Raw genomic sequence first — 23,723 nt, 5'->3', positions numbered from 1 at the left:
TGATAGAAAGAATAATTATATCTCTAAATTTTTTTATTATTATTTTACATGAAATAAAGTGGTATTCATTTTGAAATTGACAAAGCCATATAGTTGTTGATTTTCATTAAAATTAAATGTGTCTTCTATAGATTATAACTTATAAAGTATTATTAGTGGCAAATTTTCTATTAGATGAATGACTTGTAAAAGTAGGGGAAGAAAAAGATAACAATTATCATTATTGAAAATGGTTAATTTATTCTTTATTTACTCCTGAAAATGATTATTACCTTAATTGGAAAGCACAAATAAGATACGAAAAAATAAATCCCCAATTTCTTTCAATATGATGTCAATCAGTGAGAAGGTTCAACGTTCCTTCCTTGTGCAAAAGAATGGTCTAGTTAGGGTGATTCAATCTTAAGCATTTTTTTTGTTTTTAAATGTTCATTATTAATTGTTGAGTGAAATTTCGTAAAGTTTAATATTAAAAGTTCTGCCGATGAACTGTAGATCATACGACAATTTGTTCTCTTTTTTCAGAAATTTCAAATTTAAGTCTCTCCCGAAGTATATATATATATATATATATTAAAAGTTCTAGAACATGATATATATATATATAGTTCTTCTTTTGAGAGTGAATTACCTATAGTACACTAATGAAACCAAATTCATTTGTCAAGAACTCCCACTAATAATCCAACTATACTATAGAATAACGCTAAGAATTTTATAGGGACACTTATTTATTAGTGGGAAAATTCTCCATATATGATGATCTGTATTTTAGAATTTTACTTTGACTTTTGTAGGGACACTTAGCTAGTTAGCTTATTAGTTATTATATTCAGTTTGATTTAGTACTTTAGAATATCTTTAATGAAGTGTTTTTAGAGTATTATTATTTTTAATTTGATATGTTTAAGAAGTGAATTGATTTAGAATTGAAATTTGTATTGAAATTAATTTATAAAATAAAGTTTGTATCATCTTAGAAATACAATATTACCTTAATAAAAAACTAATAAAATTTTATCACTTGTATAATTATATTGATAAAATAATTTAAAATAATATAAAATTCTAATTGAATTAATACTAAACATTGAAGAAACAAATTTAACTTTCAGTTTTAAATTATTATTTATGACATATAATCCTACAAATATTTTTGTAAGACTTAAAATAAAATGAACTTGGAATTAGCATTAGAGATGTTCTTATAGGTAGTAAATGGTGTAACACGACAATTAATATTCTACCAATATATCTTACTTTTAGAATAATGCTATGTAAACAAAGAAAAATTGATTGTCAAATTAGTTATTATATATTTGTGTATAAATATATATAATATTTAATTTATTTTTAATGTATATTTTATAATAAAATATAAAAAATTAATTTTTAACTAGTTAATATTAATTAATTTTTAATTTTAAAAATATTCATTTCTTAAAAGATTTTTTTTTTGGTGACAATTTCTTAAAAGATTTAAGATAAACAAATTAATTTTAAGATAAAAAAATAAAAAATTTAAAATTTGAAATCTGTAATTTTAAGATAAACAAATTAATTTTAAACAAATATTAATATCAGCTGAAAAAAAAATTAACTCTTTAACATTACTCAAGTCTAAACCTACACCAACGATACATGAATGAGAATTTCTAAACTCCTTCAAAAGTATATGAGAATTTTTGTTTTTTTCATTCACATTATGATACATTAATTAGTTAGTTTAAAGAACGTAAATCTTTTTAAAGTTTAATTTTAATTAATAAAAATAACCCATATTGGTGAATTGAATAGAACAAAAAATTCTTATTTAAAGGACTTAGAAATTCTCCAGACAATACATCACTCTTTTTATTAATTTTGAAACCTACCCAGCCAAGGTTGTTGGAGGCTACTAGAACGACTCTTTCATCTTTTTATTTATTTGTATTATTTATTTATTTTATTTATTTGGTGGGCAATTCTATATATGAATGTGAATTATATAATATATGATTTTTTATTGAATTTATTAATGTGTCCTGATTAATAAGACTGATGAAAAGAAATTGAGAATACATTTTATAATTTGGAGGAAACACTTTTAAAATTGGACTGTCAAAAAGAAATTGAGAACTATTATTATGTGGTGGTTAATTGTTATTAATTAATAACTAATTGGATTCGTAAAACTAAATTAGATTTTATCTATCTTTATTAAAAAACGAGGGGAAACAAATAAAAAAAAAAAAAACAGTAAAGAGAGAAGAAAGACTAGAAAAAGAAAGTTTTTTCTTAGAAAAAAAAAAGTCTCAAATTAACACTTATATTTTCCCATAATTATTTAGGTATGGCATATAGGACAAAGGCTGCTTCCTACTATGATGACTGACTTTAGTTTAAACTCTAAAGTAATTAAAGTTTTCTTATAAAAAGTCGTATTAATACTAAGATTTAGTCAACATCGAAGTCATATATGTATGAAGTGTAAAAGTGTTATAATCTTATGGAGAAATCTTCAATGATTTAATTTTTTTTACTAATGAAAGAAAAGAAGGAGCACAATAATGCGCAGCCCTTTTTGAACATGTAAATTGCTTCTAAAAAATTAATAATTATATCTGGAAAAAATTAAAGAAAAAGGATAGATATTATTGTGTGTATATATAGATACATATACAAATAAAATTTAAAATTATATTTAAAATTTATAAAAAAATTTAATTAATTAAATATTTTTATAAAGTTTTAAAATATTAATTTTTATTTTTTTTTTGCTAAAGTTAGGAGACTCGAACCCGCAATCTCTTATTGAGTATGGGGAGACTATGCCATTTGAGCTATAACTCATTGGCTAAAATTTGGAAAGATATGTGACTCGAACCCGCGACCTCTTAATTGAGTATGAGGAGTCTATGCCAATGAGTTATAGCTCAAATGGCATAATCTCCCCATACTCATTTAAGAGGTTGCGGGTTCGAATTTCCTATCTTTGGTAAAAAAAAAATATTAATTTTTATTATAAGTATTTTTTATAAGTACTTTTATAACATTTAAAAATTTGTTACAAGATATTATGAATACTATAAAAATTTATAATTAATATACTCATTACGTAGTAAAAATTTTTAAACTTCATAAAATTACAATATGTTTTTTATAGGCTCATATCTTTTATAAAATGGTGAGAGACATTAATATTGTAAAATCCGGTTAATTAATGGCTAATTAACTCATAAATGAGAATTTATTCTATAAAGCTAAAAATGTGATTTTTATGGCTTAATATGATAGAGGAGATTGAGACGAGAATTTCGATACCAACCGGACCCATATTGAGCCCTTGGCCCAACCTAACTAAACCAAAATCCTAATTTTCAGCACTCTTTCTCCTCACAACACACTCATACACGCTGAAATTTCAAGGAAATGTGAGAAGAACACTCTCTCAGGTTCTAACCCTTGTTTGCAAACCACCGTAACTTTTGATCTAGAGCTCCGATTGCCGCACCGTTTGCGGCCACGCGTTCACCGCGAAGAGCTCTACAAAACCCATACTATCAATCTTGAGGTAAGCCACGTTTTTTTCTTCGAATTCCAGCCCTTATTTTCGAGTTTCATGGGCAAAAATGTTGAGGTTTTGAGCTCCTTTGTGTTATAGGATCAAATTAGCTTGAGGGGAAGGCTTGCTCTAGCTCCCTTGGTCCTTGGGTAAGGTAAGATATATCAAACCTTAGTGAGAATGTTGAATTTGTTGTTTTGGGTATTGAGCTTTTGTGTCTTGGTGTGATATTGTGGCTTAGGCACTTTATATATGTATATTGGAGCTTGATTGGTGATTTTGGAAAGTTTGGAAGAGTGCTTTGTGTGCTAAAATCTGTTCTTGGAGGTGTTGAAGTCTTGAGGGATTGTGAAAAAGTGGTTTGGAAGTGCTCCGGGTTGAGCGGGAAAATCGGTTAAGGTATGATCTCGGTTTCCTGTATCTAAAATGTAATGTGGTGGAAAATACTTGGTCTAGAGGCCCTAAGATAGGGATTAAATTGTTGAGGTTGTTGAATGGTTGAAATATATTGTGTGGTCATATATATGATTATGAATATTGATGTTTTAGTTGGTATGATGTATGAGAGATATGCACGTTTGATATATGCTTGATGATTGATTGAGGTTGAATTGTGGGTGAAACCATGTTGATGATGAGTATGATATTGATTATGTGTAATGATGGTTGATTGGGAATGGTGTTGTTGAAAATTGGTATGAGAAAGAGTATATGACATGAAAATGTGTTTGTTTAGTATACTATAAAATTTAATATGTTTGTTTAGTATACTAAATTCATCTGAGTAAGTCCATTTATTTTATATGTTTAATTGAATCACTTTTATATGTTTGTTTATGTATTTATACTACCTAACATGTAAACTTTGGGAACCTAGGGGGTTTACGTTGAAGCCATTCTCTTCATAAACCGTGGGAAGCTATGAGGGTTTATGTTCAACGAATTCTCTTCATAAACCGTGGGAGGCTACCACGGTTTATGCCTAATGTGTTCCAACCATAATCCGTCCCTGGTAGCAACGGTTTACGTAGAAATTAGAAACCGTGGTTGGCTACCACGGTTTACATAATAGTAAAAATGCACATGCGCGTAACAAGTTTTCATTTTGTGTATTTAGGTAAAGGATTCACTCAATTTATTTATTTGGGTAAATTGTCCATATTATAACTTATCCCTATTATCTCTTACTTATTTCTAGAAGACAGATCTCAACAGACCCCTGCATGGAAGAACTGCTATCCGCCAATAATTGTGACACTACTCCAACGGTAGTTATTGGCTCATCACCTATAAATACACTGATATCTCTCAAGTATACTTAAGATCTAGGGCTTGTTTGGGTGAGCTTTTAAGAAAAGATCTTTTTTTGAGTTATCTTTTTTTTAAAAGATCTTATAGAGAAGTAAAAGTAATTTTATGTTTGGATATCTCATGTAAAAAGGTCTTTTTATCTATCAATTATGTTTGGGTATAACAATATAAAAATACTTTTTTGTTTATTTATTACATGAAAAATATCTTTTTTTTTAAAGGAAAAAAGATCTTCTAAAAATAGATGTAAATTACATCTTCTCAAAAAAGATCTTTTTTTTTTTATTTTACTAGTGCTTTTACTTTTACTACTAGAAATTTACCAAACACGTTAAAAAATAAAAAAAGATATTTTTTTCAATGAAAAAAGATATTTTTTTAACAAAATAATGGCGCCCAAACATGCACCTAATATACTATAAACCTGATTGTATCCTTGCTGACTTAGGCATCGGAATGTCTTGCAGGTACCACCTCCCTTCTCTTCGCGAACAACTCGGACGGTGCCTACTTGACACAGGCTAAGTCGGACGCTACCTCATTAGGAGTCTAGACCTCACGTTCAGTCCCAAATACAATCCAGTTTCAGGTAACTCTCGAAACAGTTATATATAACTTATGAAAATGTTGAATTTTTTATTTTTTTTTTCAAACTTTTAGACAAACGTTTTTGAAAATTTTTTATTTATATCCATAAAAAATTAAAATAAAAATAAAAATTCACATTATTTTGATTTTTTTAAATATAAATAAAAATTTACTTTTAAAGATTACATATATAATATATTTACGGTTGGAAACCTTTATATACGTACACACCACTAGTTTGTGACTTTAATGGATCCATATAGGTGCAAGAGTTCTTTGTCTGTCTGATAGCTCACATATACATATCAGTCACAAACTCACAATAAATAGTATTTACAATAAATAAAAAAAGTGAATGCTTTTTTTTTTGAGTTGTCAATTATTTATTAAACTGTAGCTAGATAATTAGTTTTATCTTTATAGATTTATTTTGTAGTAATAATTGAAACATTGATTTCAATGTAAAGTAAAATAAATTTATGAAAATAAAAATTATATATAATTATATAGAAATGTTAATTATAATTTGATCTAATATGATAGATGTATCTGGAAAGAAATAAACTTTTTTTAGCAACAAATTCAAAACCTCTGAAAAAAAAACATATCACCTTGATTAGAATATTAGTATGTTGGTTAGGTGTGATATATAATAACCAATTAACCATACATTTTTTCTGAATTCAAGAAAATTCTTTTGGGTTGGGAAAATGGATCTTCTCCAGTTTTTTTAACACTTGATAGAATACAGTGTAATCTCTCACATTTGATTCTATGAGTGAGGCCAAAAATAAATAAGAGAAAAAGAGCAATAAATGATTAGATTGAACACTGGATACTATCCAGTTTTTTTTCATTGGAGAGAATCCACTCCCTGGTTGGTGTATGTTGTGCAAAATAATTACATTTGAAGTACCCTCTATATAGTCTATACTATGTATTTGAAAAAAAAAAAGAAGAAAAAACAATTAGTATCTGGTGGTTGGTTCGTAGGAATTTCTGTTGGTCCCTTTTCAACACAATAATTTACTAATAACTATTCATTAATAATATTATATTTGTTCCGGAATTTCTATGATGATCAAAGTCGAACTATCAATGTAAATCAGTTAATAATTATTAGGTACCAGACAAATGACACAGCAAAATATAGAGATGAAAAATTAGAAATTTGTATAAAATATGGAAACAATTGAATAACTTTCTTTGAGAATTACAACTTCTCTCTATCACAAGGAGATTACAATAACACTCTCTCTTGACAAAAGGAGAATACACTTCTCTCTCTATCTATAGGAGAAAACTACTCAAAGAAATATTATGTTATTCTATCTGGATGACTTGATTGAAATGAATTAAAGAAAAACTCAATTTATAGGTGAGTCTCTTCAATATGAACCATCCGTCAATTAGAGGTATATAATTCTTCTCTTTTTCAACCACTAAAATTCTAAGGTTATAAACTAAGATTGTTTATTACCTCTCATTTTATTTAGTTATTATTTATTTATATATTTTCTAAAATTAGCTTTACTAATTTTCACAATCTCCCACTTAAAACTAATTTTGATAAATTTTCAAAATTCATGTTCCATAGGCCGTATGAGGATCTACACCATTCAAACTTTTCTGTGTTGATTGGTTTTGTCATGGCATCTGCTAGGTTATCTTTAGTGTGAATCTTCTGCATATCAACACTTCCTTCTTCTACTACTTCCCGAACAAAGTGATATTGTACTCCAATTTGTTTTGTTCTTGAATGAAAGGCAGGATTCCTTGCAATGTGCAAGGCACTCTGACTATCACAATACACAGAAATCTTCTGTTGTTTGTGTCCGAGTTCTTCTATCAACCTTTGGATCCAAATAGCTTCCTTGCATGCTTGTGTAGCTGCCATATATTCAGCTTCTGTAGTAGATAAAGCTACAACAGTCTGTAATTTAGATAGCCAGCTCACAGCTCCTCCTGCAAGTGTAAACACATAGCCTGTAGTAGATTTTCGTTTATCAAGATCACCTGCAAAGTCTGAGTCGACATATCCATTGACAATGAATTCTGATCCTCCAAAACATAATGCAACATTTGAGGTTCCTTTGATGTATCTCAAGATCCTCTTAACAACATTCCAATGCTCTTTACCCGGATCTGCCATAAATCGACTTACCACCGCAACTGCTTGAGCAATATCTGGCCTTGTACAAATCATGGCATACATAAGGCTTCCCACCGCTGATGCATACGGTACTCGAGACATTTCCATCCTCTCTGCTTCACTACTAGGGCACATACTTGAGGATAATTTGAAATTCATAGGAAGTGGGGTTGAAATTGGCTTACATTCTTGCATATTGAAGCGTTGCAAGATTTTCTTCAAATAATTCTTTTGCGATAGCCAAATCTTCCTATCTTTTTTTGTCTCGGTGAATTTGCATCCATAAAATCTTGTTTGCTGGTCCCAAGTCTTTCATATCAAACTCCCTAGCCAACTGTGCCTTCAATTCTTGGATTTGATCTTTGTTGAGACCTACCACCAACATGTCATCCACATACAATAGTAGAATGATGAAATCATTATCACCAGACCTCTTGTAATAAGTACAATGATATGAACTAAGTCTGTTGTATCTATCCAAGGATAATAATGAAAGAATCAAATCTCTTGTACCAACACCTTGGCGCCTGCTTTAGACCGTACAGAGATTTAGTTAACCTGCAAACCAAGTTTTCTTTTCCTTGTTCTTCAAAACCTTCTGGTTGGAGCATATATATCTCTTCTTCAAGTTCTCCATGAAGAAAAGCAGTCTTTACATCTAATTGCTCTAGATGTAAATCAAATGCAGCACACATAGCCAAAACTACTCTAATAGTAGTTAGTCTCACCACTGGAGAAAATATTTCATTGAAGTCAATACCTTCTTTCTGAGCATATCCCTTGACAACCAATCTTGCACGATATCGTTCCACCTGATCATTACTATCTCGTTTGATCTTGTAAACCCATTTGTTACCAATGGCTTTCCGACCTGCTGGAAGTTCAACAAGTTTCCAGGTATGGTTTCTATGTAATGCCTCAATTTCTTCTTGCATTGCTGTCATCCACATAGAAGCGTCTGGAATGCGCATAGCCTCCATAAAAGTTGTTGGCTCTCCATCTTCTATCAAAAGACAATATGCATCATGGTTTGTTAAAACATAATTTGAGTGCCATGATGGGATTCTTCTTTGTCGAGTGGATCGACGAACTTCTATGTCATTGGCCTCTTCTTCTTGTTTTTCGTGCTATGGTTCTACTTCAGAAAGATCATCTTCTCTGCATTTTTCATCTATTTGAACAGTGGTTATCTCTTTAACAGTGCTGTCATTTTCTTGTTCCTTTTGCAATTCATCTTCTGCAAATATTACATCTCTACTGACAACTACCTTGCGGGCAGTGGGATCCCACAGGCGATACCCCTTAACTCCGTCAGTATAACCCAAGAATATACATTTTCTAGACTTTGGATCTAGCTTTGTTCTTTCCTGGGAATTGTACATCACGTACACAGGACAACCAAATATATGTAAAGAAGAATAATTAGGTGGCTTACCTTGCCACATCTCCATTGGTGTCTTTAACCCAATTGCAGTTGATGGTGACCGATTTATCACATAACAGGCGGTTTTAACAGCTTCTGCCCAAAAAGACTTGGCTAAACCTGCAGTTTACAACATAGCTCGTGCTCTTTCTAGGAGAGTCCTATTCATTCGCTCTGCTACACCATTTTGCTGAGGCGTATATGCAACTGTGAATTACCGTTGAATACCTGCTTGCTTGCAAAATGTTAGGAAATCACCATCGACATATTCTCCTCCATTATCTGTCCTTAAACACTTGATCTTCTTTCCAGATTCAAGTTCTAACTTTGCTCTGAACTCTTTGAACATTGCAAACACGTCTGACTTCTTCTTGATCGGGTACACCCATAGCCTCCTAGAGTAATCATCAATAAATGATACAAGATATTTTACTCCTCCTAGGGACATCTCCGGCGATTCCCACACATCAGAATGAATCAACTCCAATATGTGCTTGCTCCGAGCAGTTGATCTACCAAACGTCAATCTATGTTGTTTGCTTGTAACGCAGTGCTTACAAAACGGTAAGTTTACCGATTTGAGCCCGGGAATGAGATTACGATCTACAAGAATCTTCAAGCCTCGTTCTGACATGTGGCCCAGTTTGCAATGCCATATCATCGTCATTTCTTCTTGGCTTGATGAAGCAACTGATGCCTCTGCCTCTTGCAAAGTATCTCCCACAAGCATGTATAGATTTGCTGCAATCTTTTCTGCTTTTATTACCACAAAAGCTCCTTTAACAACTTTCAAGATCCCACCTTCAATATGGGTCTTGCATCCAAGTTCATCCAATTGCCCAATCGACAACAAATTCTTCTTCAAGCCTTTCACGTGTCTTACCCCTTGAAGTGAACGAATAGAACCATCAAACATTTTTATCTTGACAGTACCCATTCCAATAATTTCTAAGGCATGATCGTTTTCCATAAACACAGATCCTTCCAAGACAGGTTCATATGTACAAAACCAATCACGATGAGGAGTCATGTGCCATGTTGCTCCTGAATCAACAATCCAAACATCAGTGAGTTGTTTACTGCCTTTAGAACCAATTGTTGCTTCGCCATACAAGATTTCTCCATCATCAGAGGTACTTGCAACACATCCTTGAGAACTTGATCCTTCTGGAACCTTCTCTATAATCTTCTTATTCCAACAATCTTTCTTGAAGTGCCTCTCTTACCACAATTGTAGCATTTGACCTGCTTCTTACTTTGTGACTTTGGTCTACTTTGACTACCACTGAAACCACGCTCCATTGATTTCCTCTTGTCATCAACAAAGCCTCTGCTTGTTTTGAGCTTTCTAATCTATCTTCCTTATTCTTGCGCCTAGATTCTTCTTCAAGAACCGCAGCAGCCATGTCATCAAAAGAAAGATAATCAGTCAAAATATTATTAGTTAAGTTAATGATAAGCTGATCATATGAATCTGGTAGACTTTGAAGTAAGAGCTCTGCACGTTCGTTTTCTGCTATGGTATATTCCAACGATGAGAGTTGAAAAAATAGCGTATTTAGATTGTTAATGTGATCCGTTGCCGATGTAGATTCACTCATTCGAAGAGTATAAAGTCTTCTCTTCAAGAATATCTTGTTGTGAAGTGACTTGACTTCATATAATTTGGTGAGAGCATCCCAAATTTCCTTTGCTGTCTTTTTCTCTGCTACACTTGATAAAACTGAATCAGCTAGTGCCAAGTGTAAGTTTGCAACAGCATTGTTGTCCATCTCCTTCCATTTTTCATCTGTAATTCCAGTGGGTCTATCTTCAATTGTTGTCACGCAATTGTCTTTTCTCATAATGGCTTTTATCTTCAATTTCCATATGGAAAAATTACTCCCACTGAATTTCGGAATTTCATACTTTGCTGCCATTTTTTTTTAAACGGTAACTCGCAGCAGAAAAAAATATATTAATCAGCAACCTTTGGCTTTGATACCACTGTTAGGTACCAGACAAATGACACAGCAAAATATAGAGATGAAAAATTAGAAATTTGTATAAAATATAGAAACAATTGAATAACTTTCTTTGAGAATTACAACTTCTCTCTATCACAAGGAGATTACAATAACACTCTCTCTTGACAAAAGGAGAACACACTTCTCTCTCTATCTATAGGAGAAAACTACTCAAAGAAATATTATGTTATTCTATCTGGATGACTTGATTGAAATGAATTAAAGAAAAACCCAATTTATAGGTGAGTCTCTTCAATATGAACCATCCGTCAATTAGAGGTATATAATTCTTCTCTTTTTCAACCACTAAAATTTTAAGGTTATAAACTAAGATTGTTTATTACCTCTCATTTTATTTAGTTATTATTTATTTATATATTTTCTAAAATTAGCTTTACTAATTTTCACAATAATGTCCATAATAAGCCAATTCTTCACATTAGCTCTACAATTATGTCGTTTTTTTTCCCTAAAAAAATATGAGGTATTTTATTAAATGAGAATGAGGGAAAACGTTCAAGTAGGACGAAAATATTTGCACCAAAGGAACGAGAGTGTGATAAAATTATTTATTCTAAAAATTTAAGGATCAACTTACAAAATCATTTATCTAATAAAAATTTTAAGTTAAAAAATATAAATACATAAATAATTATATAATTAACATGTCTCCCTCACACAAAATTATTTTTAGAGTATATGTAAATTATAACGAATGTTAATGTGCTCCCAAAAAAACAAAAATTGTAGCGCTCCTTGAATTTTAATAAAGTCTAAATTATATATTGTAAAACTTAAATTTTGAACCTTAAATTTAAAATCCTAAACCATAAATCATAAATTTTAGAATTCTTAACTTAAAATTCTAAACCCTAAACTCTAAACTCTAAATTTTAAATTCTAAACTTTAAATCTAAATATAATAAATAAAGAGATAAAATTTGTTTAATTAATAAGAAATATAACACTCCTTACTTAATAAAAAGTGTTTAAGAATGAATAGTAAATTATATATAATTTTTTTATTAATGTTATGCTAAAATCTTTTAAAACCATGGTGATTATATATATAATTTTTTTTATGCTAAAACCATGGTGATAAAACTATCAGCAAATTGGATAGAATATTGAGTAATTTTATTTAATTCAATTTTTAAACTATGATATGGATAAATTAGATTTAGTAAATTTTTTTTTGTTATATCAATAAATTGGATAAAAAAAGAGTAATTTTTTTGTATTCAATTTTAACCTATCTTATAGTTTTGGGGGGGGGGGATTTGGTTAAGTGGCACTACAACACAATCGACATTTTGTGGCGGTTCTAGGGCCATATTGCGGCGGTGAAATACTCGCTGGAAAATAGGCCACGGGTAAACGGTTAGCGGCGGTTTTAGCTAACCGTTGAAATAACCGTCGCGTAATAAAATGATTTTGCAGCGGATACAAATCGCCGCTCAGTGATAGGAAATTGAAAACAATGAACTGCCGCTAAATGCTGGAAAACGAACAATATGCCTATTTTGTGGTGGTTATAAACCGCCGCCAAATTCAAGATTTCCATTAAAATTATAACTTTTTTTATTATTATTTTTCCTCTTTTAAAATAGTATGTTTATTCAACTTTAATTTATTAGTTATTGATTAATTTAAAGAACTTCCAATCAAATAAAACAACTAAATAACATAACAAACTAAATTATATATATGCAAACATAACTTATATAATGAGATTGTCATAAGTGCATGATTCAATATAAAGTAAAATTTCATAATTTGAAAAAAATAAACATAAAAATAGAAACATTATTGCTGATGATATAAATAAGGTAACACAAAAAAGGTATTATTGAATGTATATCCCTTTTTACCCATGACCAAGAAAAAAAAATTATTATTATTGGTCAATAATATTAATTGGTTAGATAAATTAAAAAAAAAAAAACCTATACTTTTACATTACTTAACTTGGATTATTGGTCAAGAATCATTGAATATGATATTGGTCAAGGAATGATTATTGATGGTCAACAATAATTGAATGTGATTCAACCTTATAGTTTCCCCTAATGTGCATATATAATGCGTGAAACTATTGTTTCAATGCAAACACCTACATGAAAAACATGGTAGAAAAAATGGATTTACTAAGTGGTCGCAAAGCAAATGAGATTTTTGAAGGGCAAGTTCATGTGTACAAACATATATTTGCTCACTTAGATTCTATGTGCCTTAAATGGTGCATTGAGTTAGAAATACCAACCATAATCTACAACCATGAAAAACCCATCACCCTTCATGAATTGATATCAATTTTACAAGTTCCACCATCCAAAATTAGTGGTGTGGAACGTCTTATGCGCCACCTAAGTCACAATGGATTCTTTGATATTGTAACAATCCATGATGATGACGATGAAAACAAAGAAGAAAAAGAAGCATATGCTCTCACTATTGCTTCTGAGCTTCTTGTTAAAGGCACTGAATATTGTTTAACTCCAATGGCTAAGTGTGGTCTTAATCCACTTATGTCAAGTTCTTTTAACTTATTAGGAAAATGGACTTTAGAAGAAAATCTTAGTTTATCTGAAATTTCCCTTGGAACAAATCTTTGGGACTTTCTTAGCAAAAACCCTTCAATTTTGACTTCCTTTAATGAGTCAATGGCTAGTGACTCTCAAATGGTGAAGTTGGCATTGAAAGATCATAGTGCTGTTTTTGAAGGGTTGGAATCTATTGTAGATGTTGGTGGTGGAAATGGAACCATATCTAAGATTATTAGTGACATGTTTCCCAAATTGAAGTGCATAGTGTTTGACCTTCCACATGTTGTGGAGAATTTTTCAGGAACCAGCAGCAACAATTTAAGCTTTATTGGTGGAGACATGTTCAATTTTATACCTGAGGCTGATGCTGTTCTACTTAAGGTATGTATAAGTAAATTATAGCTTAAAATATTATTTTTGTTCCAACTAAATTCTAATTTAGTTTCTAATTTTAAACATTCTATTTTTGTCTCAAAAAGTTTTAAACAGATTTAATGTTGTCCTATCGTTAAATTTGACACTAATAACTAACCGAATGAATGACGTAGATATTAATAACATTACTAGCTTGTTAAATAATATATTTTTTCATGTGTTAGAAAAATATAAGTAAAATTATTTTGTAATACTTCTTCTCCTCAATTTTCTTTTGGTGTAAAACTCAAAATCATAACAATCAATCATCAACGCTTCAAAAGTAAAGGAAAAACTTTTATATTAACGATCGTTGGTGGATCGATTTTACTTACATACGAAAATTGTTGTTGACAAATTGTTCATATATATTCGTTTTTTTAAAGTAGTACTTATTTGTTTTTAAATAGAATACTATATAAAATTAATTTTTAATTAATTAATATTAATTAATTTTTTGTCATATTTTTTTATTTTCATTTTTTGAATTATTTAGGATTTAGAATTTAAAATTTAAAATTTAAATTTTATAATTTAAAATTAAAAAAAATTGGCTAATATTAAAGAGGAAGAATTTAGGATTTATATTATTTGTTGGTAGAATTATTTATGGGCAAGAGACATTAAAATTAAAGGTGAAGAAAATGGTATGATACAATTCCTAACCTTTTTGTTTTGTTTTTTATTTAGTGGATTCTACACGATTGGGATGATGAACATTGTGTAAAGATATTGAAGAAATGCAAAGATGCAATTTCAAATAATACTAAAGGAGGAAAAGCAATTGTCATAGATCTTGTGATAAATGAAAAACAAGATGAATTTGGACTTACTCAAATGAAGCTCAGAATGGATATTGCCATGACAACTTTGAATGGAAAGGAGAGAAGTGAAGAGGAGTTCAAGAGGCTTTTTTTGGAAGCAGGCTTTCAAGATTATAAAATATTTCCTTTAACCGGAATGTATTCTCTTATTGAGGTTTATCCTTAGTTTATCCTTAAGAATAATTAACGTTGAGATGATCATTAATAAGTGTCACAAAACAAAAAATGCTAAGTAGATAAATAATATACTGAAAATGTTTGGTAACAAAAAAAAAGTAAAAAATATAAGACTCAAGATTTTTAAAAAGTCCAATTTTAAACTAATCTCAAATCATATATTTATTTACAGTTTTAATTTTAAAAATTATTTTATTAAAAATAATTAAAAGCAGTTTTGATTAATTGAATTTGAAATAAATTAAGGATTTTTATTCAAACTCTATAATTATGGATTATTTTTCTATTTACAATTTAAAATTTTAGAAATTCAAAAATAATGAGATTTGGTTATTTAAATTAGCACTCTATCTAATTTTATAATTATTGAGTTATTCTCCATATTTAAATTATAAAGTTAGTAGTAGTTAAGAATTTTATATATGATTTAATTTAAATACTTTATATTTTTATAATTTAATACTTTAAGTTTTAGAAATAACGAAAATTAATTATATTATCTTATATTTTCAATTAGAGTATTTGATTAGGAATCAAATTAGTATTTTGATACAACAAACAATATTTTAAAATAATTTTAGCGATTTAATTATATTTCAAAATTTATACTCCATGCCCCAAATTTTATTAAAATTACTTTACTATAATTAAAGCCAAAATCTTAATTTTATACACAAACCCTAACCCCAATTAAATCACAATTTTTCCCTTACCCCTAATGAAACTTGTAACACCCTACCACACTGACCTTTACGCTTAAGTAGTAAAATAGAGGTGGTGTTGTATTACGACCTCTAAAATAAAATGTGTACATGTAATAGCAGAAAGATTATAATATATTAGGAGCCTTGAAGAATAGAGAAAATAAAAACCGCGAAGTAAAAGCACAACGCCCAAGAAACGAGTTAACTTGCGTGCTAAGAAAGCTATAACCATCAAACATACGATTATAAAAGTAGGAATAGAGTGCCAAAGATACAAAATAACAAGCTCCTAACTCAGGCCGCGAAGTCAAGACTGGTCGAATATTTATATATATCCAAAACCCAAATGTACATAAACAAAATTCTGTCTCTCCATAAACCACTAAGAGGATTAAAAAGAATAAGTTATGCGGAGAGAAAGCTAAGTACATATATATACATCACTGTACAACAACATAACCCAATAACCACTTCGCTTCAGGTGTCTAGACGCCTAATGAAATGCCTCTCGACCTGCATCTGTAAAACAACAACATAGTATGGAATGAGAACTGGAGGTTCTCAGTATGGTAAAGGTGTCACACACATAATATATAAGGTCCTGGGAATGCCAGAGTCAATCCTAGAACGCCGACACTCAGATTATAGAGCTTAAAGTATTAAACAGAAGCCATAAAAGGTAGTTTTCTAAGAGTATCTAAGCCTAACTTAACCTTAAATCTAAGTCTCATACTGCTGTTCCTCCATACCTCCATCTCCGTCAGCATTTCACAGACAAATAAATAGATAAAGGCAAGCACAAGAAGGTTACAAATACTGCAGGTAACAAATATACATTTAGCATGGCAAGTACACTCAGGCACACCCAGTTAATGCACAAACAAGTAATTCAAGTAGTATGCATATGATGCATGCCTGTCCTACGGATGATGAGGCTCATCTGTCGGTTATCCAGCCAACCTGACAAGTCCGAAAATCTTAGACTGTCCCTCGACGTGCATCCTCAAGAGTCTATGCATAGCTTTTTCTTAAATAATCAGTATTGCTCAATGGGGGTTAACATTCCCGGGAATTTATAAGTGTCCGGTCACCCTTACGTCGTAGGGTCAACAGAGTATCGAGTTTTTAACCTGGTACACGTGGTGGCAAGCCACGGTACTTTATCCCGGGAATCTCGTATCTCAGATCATTTAATCATTCAAGCCAAGTATTATACATGATCATTCATTTGATTATCAAACCAAGTACCATACATGATCATCCGTAACATTTTATAATCAATTTATCATTTTTCAGCTTTACTTCACCTCCAAGTTATCCCCATTTTCTAACTTTATCTGATTATCAGGTGTAATACTACCATTTATGACTAAAGGAATGAAAATAGAGGTTTAGAAGTTTGAAATAGGGTTTTAAAACTCAAAAATCATGTTTGTTGGAACAGGGGGCCACGCGTGCGCGAGGGAGTGTGAAACTGTAGCTCGTGCGCGCGTCCCTTTGTCATGTGTACGCATGGGTGAAAAGTGAAAACTTCATGTCACACGTGCGCGTGGGTCACGCGTACGTATGGACATGCTTGCTAACCCCTTACGCGTGCGCATGGCACCAGTCGCGTACGCATCACCAAAATTCCATGCCACGCGTACGCGTGGGCCACGCGTACGCGTGGACGTACGTTCTTCAAAAAAGAAGGATCAACCAGAAAGCTGCATACCATGGAGTGTTCAGCTGCAGAATTCACAAATTTTACACCAAAACTTCCAACGGGCATAACTCAATCATTTTAAATTGTTTTTCTTCCGTTCTTCGAACGGCATAAACTTCACAGATCCAATTTTTATTTAAAACAAGTTAAAATCAATTTGGGATTCCGGAAGTCAAGTTATAGCCCGTCGAAGTTTGGCCCAAAACTAAAGTTTTGTAAACTTGCCAAAACCTCTTTTTCATTCAAACATTTCCTCATGATTCCAACACAACCTCCTACACTTACAAGCACCAAAATTCCCTTCTCCCTCAACATAACAACCACCATGAAAATCATTCTCCACTCCAACAATAAACATATATATACAAGCCAAATCCTCCAACAATAATTATATATACATGCCAAATTACACAATCAAACCATAGCTTGCAAAACACATAATTATATCCTCAAGTTGATAGTTAACAATTTACTAATCCTTCAACTAATTAGCACCATACCAATTCATATGTAACAACAAGATACTAAACCACAATATACACATACGTTTCAACTTATCCTATGGTCATCTAGCCTTAGTTTTCACAGAACATTATATATTAAACGCAAGAAACCTAAACCATACCTTGGCCGATTCCCATATAATGATCAAGGCAATTTAATTAAAATCAACATTGCCCCAAAATCTCAACAAAACAGCTTCCTCCAAGTTCCAATATCCACAATTTCAAGCTCCAATTATTTATTCACAACCTAATACACATTTATAACACATATATACCCACTTTAGTATCCAAAACATAAATTCAGTAATTCAAATCGAATTTGTAGTATCCTCACCTTACCCAAGCTTCACATAAGCAAGAGTAAACGTTTTTCTCAAGCTAATTGGATCCTAAAACATCAAAGAGTAAAGAAATTCAACATCTCCACTTAATTTTCCAAAAAATTGGGGAAGAAGAGGCTGGGGTGAAATAGCAAGTTACCTATGAAATTGTAGATCTCGACGCGGTGGTCGCGTGGCCGCAAACAGTGCGGCGATCGAAGCTCGGACGGAGGAGTTATAGCGAACTAAACTTTGCCATAAGGGTTCGGGAATTTTCTTCTTTCTCTTCTCCCCTGTGATTGTCTTCAGCATGTTGTGAAAGTGAGGAGAAAGAAGAGTCCGTGGCTCATTTAATTGCTGGGCCGGTTGGGCCCACGGGCTCGGTTTAGGCCCAGTTCAATCGGTTCGGCCTGTTCGGTCCAATCTTGGACCGATTTCTTCGAAATTAGTGTCAAAATTCTCATTTCGATGAGCTCTATCCTAATTTGATATAATATTCATATTTCTAATCTTTTTTATTAAAAACTAATTTATTGACTAATTATTTACTAATCTAATGGGGTTTACATCCTACCCACTTAACAAAGAACTTTGTCCTCAAAATTCAAATTTAGTTACCTGAAAAGAGATGTGGGTAGTCTTTCCGCATATCTGATTCGAGTTTCCAAGTATGTTCCTCAATACTAGCTCGACTCCAAGCTACTTTTACCAATGATACTTCCTTCCTGCGCATTCGTTTAACACTAGTGTCATCAATTCTCACCGGAATTACTGGAAGTGTTAGGTCTTCTCTCACTTGAATCGGTTCCGGTTCCAGAACATGACTCGCGCCAGGAGAATATTTCCGAAGCTGTGACACATGACACACACATTCGAAAGATACAATGGTAAAGCAATTCTATAAGCCACCGGCCTAATTCTTTTCATGATCTCAAACGGCCCAATATAACGGGGGTTCAGTTTCTTAGTCTTAATGGCTCTTCCCACTCCAGTGTTTAGTGTAACCTTCAGAAAGACATGTTCCCCTTCTTCAAACTCTAAAGGCTTTCGCCTTTGATCAGCATAGCTCTTTTGACGGCTCTGGGCTATAAGCATTCGGCTACGAATTTTCTTTATCTGCTCAGTAGTTTCAGCTATCATCTCAGGCCCTAACAAGCTCTTTTCTCCAGTTTCATACCAACATAGCGGAGATTGACATTTTCTGCTTCCTGCCATACAAAGTCTCATACGGAGCCATTCTGATGCTCGCATGATAGCTATTGTTATAAGCAAATTCCATTAATGGCATATACCAATCCCAGCTCGCCGGCTGGTCCAAAACACAAGCCCTTAACATATCCTCCAAGGTCTGGATAGTTCTCTCTGACTGACCATCTGTCTGAGGGTGATATGCAGTACTCAAACTCAACTGAGTTCCAAATGTACGCTAAAAGGCTCCCCAGAACCTTGATGTAAAACGAGAATCCCTGTTAGATACAATGGTAAAAGGCACACCATACAACTTGACAATATCTTTAATATACATTATTCGAGCCAATTCTTCCATTGTGCAACTTATTCGGATGAAGAGAAAGTGAGCTGATTTTGTCAGTCGATCTACAACTACCCAAATAGCATCACAACCAGTCCGAGTCCTAGGCAAACTTGTCACAAAATCCATTGCGACACTCTCCCATTTCCATTGTGGAATCTCTAAAGGCTGAAGGGTTCCTGATGGTCTCTGATGCTCAATCTTAACCTTTTGACACGTTAAACATTTAGATACATGCAATGCCACATCATTCTTCATTCCTGGCCACCAGAACATCGCTTTCAGATCTTGGTACATTTTGGTACTTCCTGGATGAATAGAAAACCCGCTCTTATGAGCTTTCTTAGCTTCAAGATACTTTGTCGCAGGTCTCCGACATCTGGCACAACAATCCGGTTCTTGAACCTCCACAAACCATCCTGACCTTCTGACACTCTCCACTATTTTTCATGTTCAACTGTTGGCAATACCTTACGTAACGCTTCACCATCTTGATGAGCCTTCAAAAGTTCTGATTTAAACACAGAATTCTAGATTCTTCCCTAACTCCAGTTTCAAACCTTGAAATGCCTTTAATAACTCTTCTTCCCGTAGCATTATCCAAGCTGCACACAAAAAACGTTCGGCTCAAGGCGTCTGCCACAATGTTCACTTTTCCTGGATGGTAATTCAATTCGAAATCATAATCTTTTAGAAGCTCCATCCACCTCCTTTGACGCATATTCAACTCTTTCTGCTCAAAGAGATACTTCAAAATCTTATGGTCTGAGAAAACATGAAATTTGACACCATAGAGATAGTGCCTCCAAATCTTTAGAGCAAACACAACAGCAGCAAGTTCTAAATCGTGACTTGGGTAATTCATCTCATGCGACCTTAATTGCCGTGAAGCGTATGCTACAACATTTCGGTGCTGCATCAGAACGCACCCCAAACCCTTTAATGATGCATCACAGTACAAGTTAACTTTTGCTTCAATGCTTGAAAACTCTCTTCGCACTCTGGAGTTCAGATAAAAGGTGTATCCTTCCTAGTTAACTTAGTTAAAGGTAAGGTGAGCTGTGAAAATCCCTTAATGAATCTCTGATAATACCCCGCCAAACCTAGGAAACTCCTGATCTCTGTCACTGAAGTTGGTTGCTCCCAATTCATTACTGCTTCCACCTTAGCAGGATCCACAGCTATTCCCTGCTTACTCACCACGTGACTGAGAAACTTCACATCACTCTTCCAGAACTCGCATTTAGATAACTTAGCATATAACTTCCTGTCTCTTAGAATTTGCAGCATAGTTCGCAAGTGATCAGCATGCTCCTCCTCAGTCTTAGAGTAAACAAGAATATCATCAATGAAGACAGTAACAAACTTGTCCAGGTACGGTCAGAAAATCCTGTTCATATAATCCATGAATACTGCCGGAGCATTAATTAACTTGAAAGACATCACTGCATACTCATAATGACCATAACGTGTCCTGAAAGCAGTTTTCGGAATATCTTCATCTCTAACCCTTATCTGATGATACCTGAATCGCAGATCAATCTTAGAAAACACACCGGCACCCTGTAACTGATCCATTAGGTTGTCGACTCTAGGTAGTGGATATTTATTCTTTACATTGATCTTATTTAATTGCCGATAATCAACACACAAGCGCATATTTCCGTCTTTCTTCTTTACCGGTGCTCCCCACGGAGAAACACTTGGTTGAATAAAGTGCTTACCCAACAGATCTTCCAGCTGAGCTTTCAGTTCAGCCATTTCTAAAGGTGATATCCTATAAGGAGTAATCGAAATCGAACCGGCTCCAGGCACTAACTCAATTGCGAATTCAACCTTTCAGTTAGGTGGAAATTCATTAATATCATCTGGAAATACATCTGGAAATTTACATACAACTGGAATCTGCTCTAAACTCTTATCATCACCTGATACTCCCGCCGTTAATAACATAATACCCTGACATTCAGTTCCAGAAGATTTTACTATCATAGAGTTCAAATAGTAACTATTCACCACAACCGGTGCTTCTGACCCTTCCGACATAAACTGTATTGACTTCCCAGAACAATCAAGCAAAACATGATTCTTGGATAACCAATCCAATCCCAAAATGATATCAAGACCAGTCATCGGCAAACAAATCAAATCATGCACAAATTCACGCTGTTGTACTTGAAATGGAACTTGTGGACATCCTAACCTAGTCACCATAGCTTCATGAGTAGCATTATACACTTTCAAATCATAAACTAAAACCACCATCCTCAATCCTAATTCATTAGCCTTTTCAAATGCAATAAATGAATGAGTTGCTCTTGAATCAAATAAAGCATTTAAGATTTTACCAGCCATTTCACAATTACCTCTAATCAATGTCTCAGATCCCTCAACACCTGCTGCAGAAGTGGTATACACTCTCCCCGGCTGCTGTACCCTACCAGTCTCATACTTCTTCTTCTTCGGACAATTATTGGCCAAGTGCCCGGCCTGTCCACAAAAATAGCATACCCCAAGTCCTGATCTGCACGGAACTCCAGGATGATACTTTTCGCACCTCTGACAGTTCAAATCCTGCTGTGGCTGATTTCCAAACCTTCTTCACTGATTAACAGTAGTATTCGGCCTCCTGTAATTGCCCTAGCCTTGATTCTACTACGGAACAAAGCCTCCACGCTTAAAATTTCTACCTCTCAGATTAAAGTTCCTCACTGAAGTTCTCTGAAAAGCACCCTTAAACTTTCTTTCTCTGCTGTCGCCTTTCTCACACATTCCTCAGCCACCCTACTCTTATTCACCAATTTAGAAAACACTCTGATCTTCATTGGTGCAACAAAGCTCAGAATATCGCTCCGAAGACGTCCTTCATACTTAATACACTTCCACTCAGCAAAATCTTCAGGCGCACCTTGACAGATACGGGAAAAGCAACATAACTCCTCAAACCTGCTAGTATACTCAGTAATAGTCATATGGCCTTGCTTTAATTGAATCAATTCAAGTTTCTTGGCATTTCTGACTGAATTAGGAAAGTATTTCTTATAGAATTCTGTTCGGAAAACCTCCCAAGGAATCACAACGCCATCTGGCTGCAGGATCCGTCGTGTTCCCTGCCACCAATATTGAGCCTCACCTTGCAGTTGATAAGTTCCAAATTCAACCCATTGCTCTTCAGGAACCTGTTGAGCCTGCAACGCCCGTTTCACAGCCTGAATCCAATTATCTGCATCAGTGGGATTTGAGGTTCCCCAGAAAGTCAAAGGGTGAACTTTCAGAAATGTAGCAAGTGTCATAGGGCCATCTTCATCATTATTCTTCCCGTGATTATCCTGGTTTATTTTGTTGCCCAGTGCCTCGGCTGTCGCCTGCATAGCTGCAGCCATATTCCCAAGGCAGCCATAAAGTCTACTGGATCATTCCCTGCGGGGCCAGGAGTAACGGCGCCTATCGTATATCTACCTCGCCCGCGACTGCGTTCGCGAGTGGACATCTGGTCCCTATACACACCAAACAAGTGATATTAAGGTAGCGTTTGGTAGAGAGACAGAAACTGAAAGATTGAGACTGAGAGACAGAGACTAAGAGACAAAGACAAAAATAAATTTCAGTATTTTGTTTGGTGCAAAGTGAGAGACAAAAATTGAAATAAGAATAAAACTCTAATTTAATTTGCACAAAGGATAAAATTAGAATTAATTAATTGAAATGAAGGTATTTTAGGTATAAAATGTTATTAAAATTTCAGTTTTCGTCTCAAAAAATTTTAGTCTTCTGTGTCCCTATTTTTTGGAGGTATTGAAATACTGAAATTTTAGTACCAGTCCCTGAGTCAACAAACATGATACTGTATCTCAGTCTCTCCGTCTCTATCCCAGTACCTCAAAACAAACGCTCTAAGTTAACCAGTCTCAATATCGTAGGTCTAATGCTTTAAGTTCCAAATGCATGCTCACAAACGTTTATGCCATATAT

At 33.2% G+C, this 23,723-nt stretch overlaps 1 protein-coding gene across 1 annotated transcript; it reads left to right on the top strand.

Moving 5' to 3' along the window:
* Positions 1-13,057: 13,057 nt before the first annotated feature.
* On the top strand, positions 13,058-14,974 carry LOC112740704 (isoflavone-7-O-methyltransferase 6-like). The gene is made up of 2 exons (XM_025789300.3): positions 13,058-13,951; positions 14,675-14,974. The coding sequence occupies exons 1-2, from the start codon at positions 13,142-13,144 to the stop codon at positions 14,972-14,974; spliced, it is 1,110 nt and encodes a 369-aa protein (XP_025645085.2). The 5' UTR covers positions 13,058-13,141.
* The last annotated feature ends 8,749 nt before the right edge of the window (positions 14,975-23,723 follow it).

This window comes from Arachis hypogaea, chromosome 14 (assembly GCF_003086295.3).
Source record: "Arachis hypogaea cultivar Tifrunner chromosome 14, arahy.Tifrunner.gnm2.J5K5, whole genome shotgun sequence".
Lineage (NCBI taxonomy): Eukaryota > Viridiplantae > Streptophyta > Magnoliopsida > Fabales > Fabaceae > Arachis > Arachis hypogaea.
Note: the sequence above shows the minus strand (reverse complement) of the source record. Positions and strands in the feature narration are given on the sequence as shown.

What these genes read in the sequence shown, in the direction of transcription:
- LOC112740704 (XM_025789300.3), top strand. Translation starts at nt 13,142, where the DNA reads ATGAAAAACATGGTAGAAAAAATGGATTTACTAAGTGGTCGCAAAGCA. An exon ending in CTGATGCTGTTCTACTTAAG is followed by an intron (nt 13,952 to 14,674) that starts GTATGTATAAGT and finishes TTTTTTATTTAG; the next exon opens with TGGATTCTACACGATTGGGA.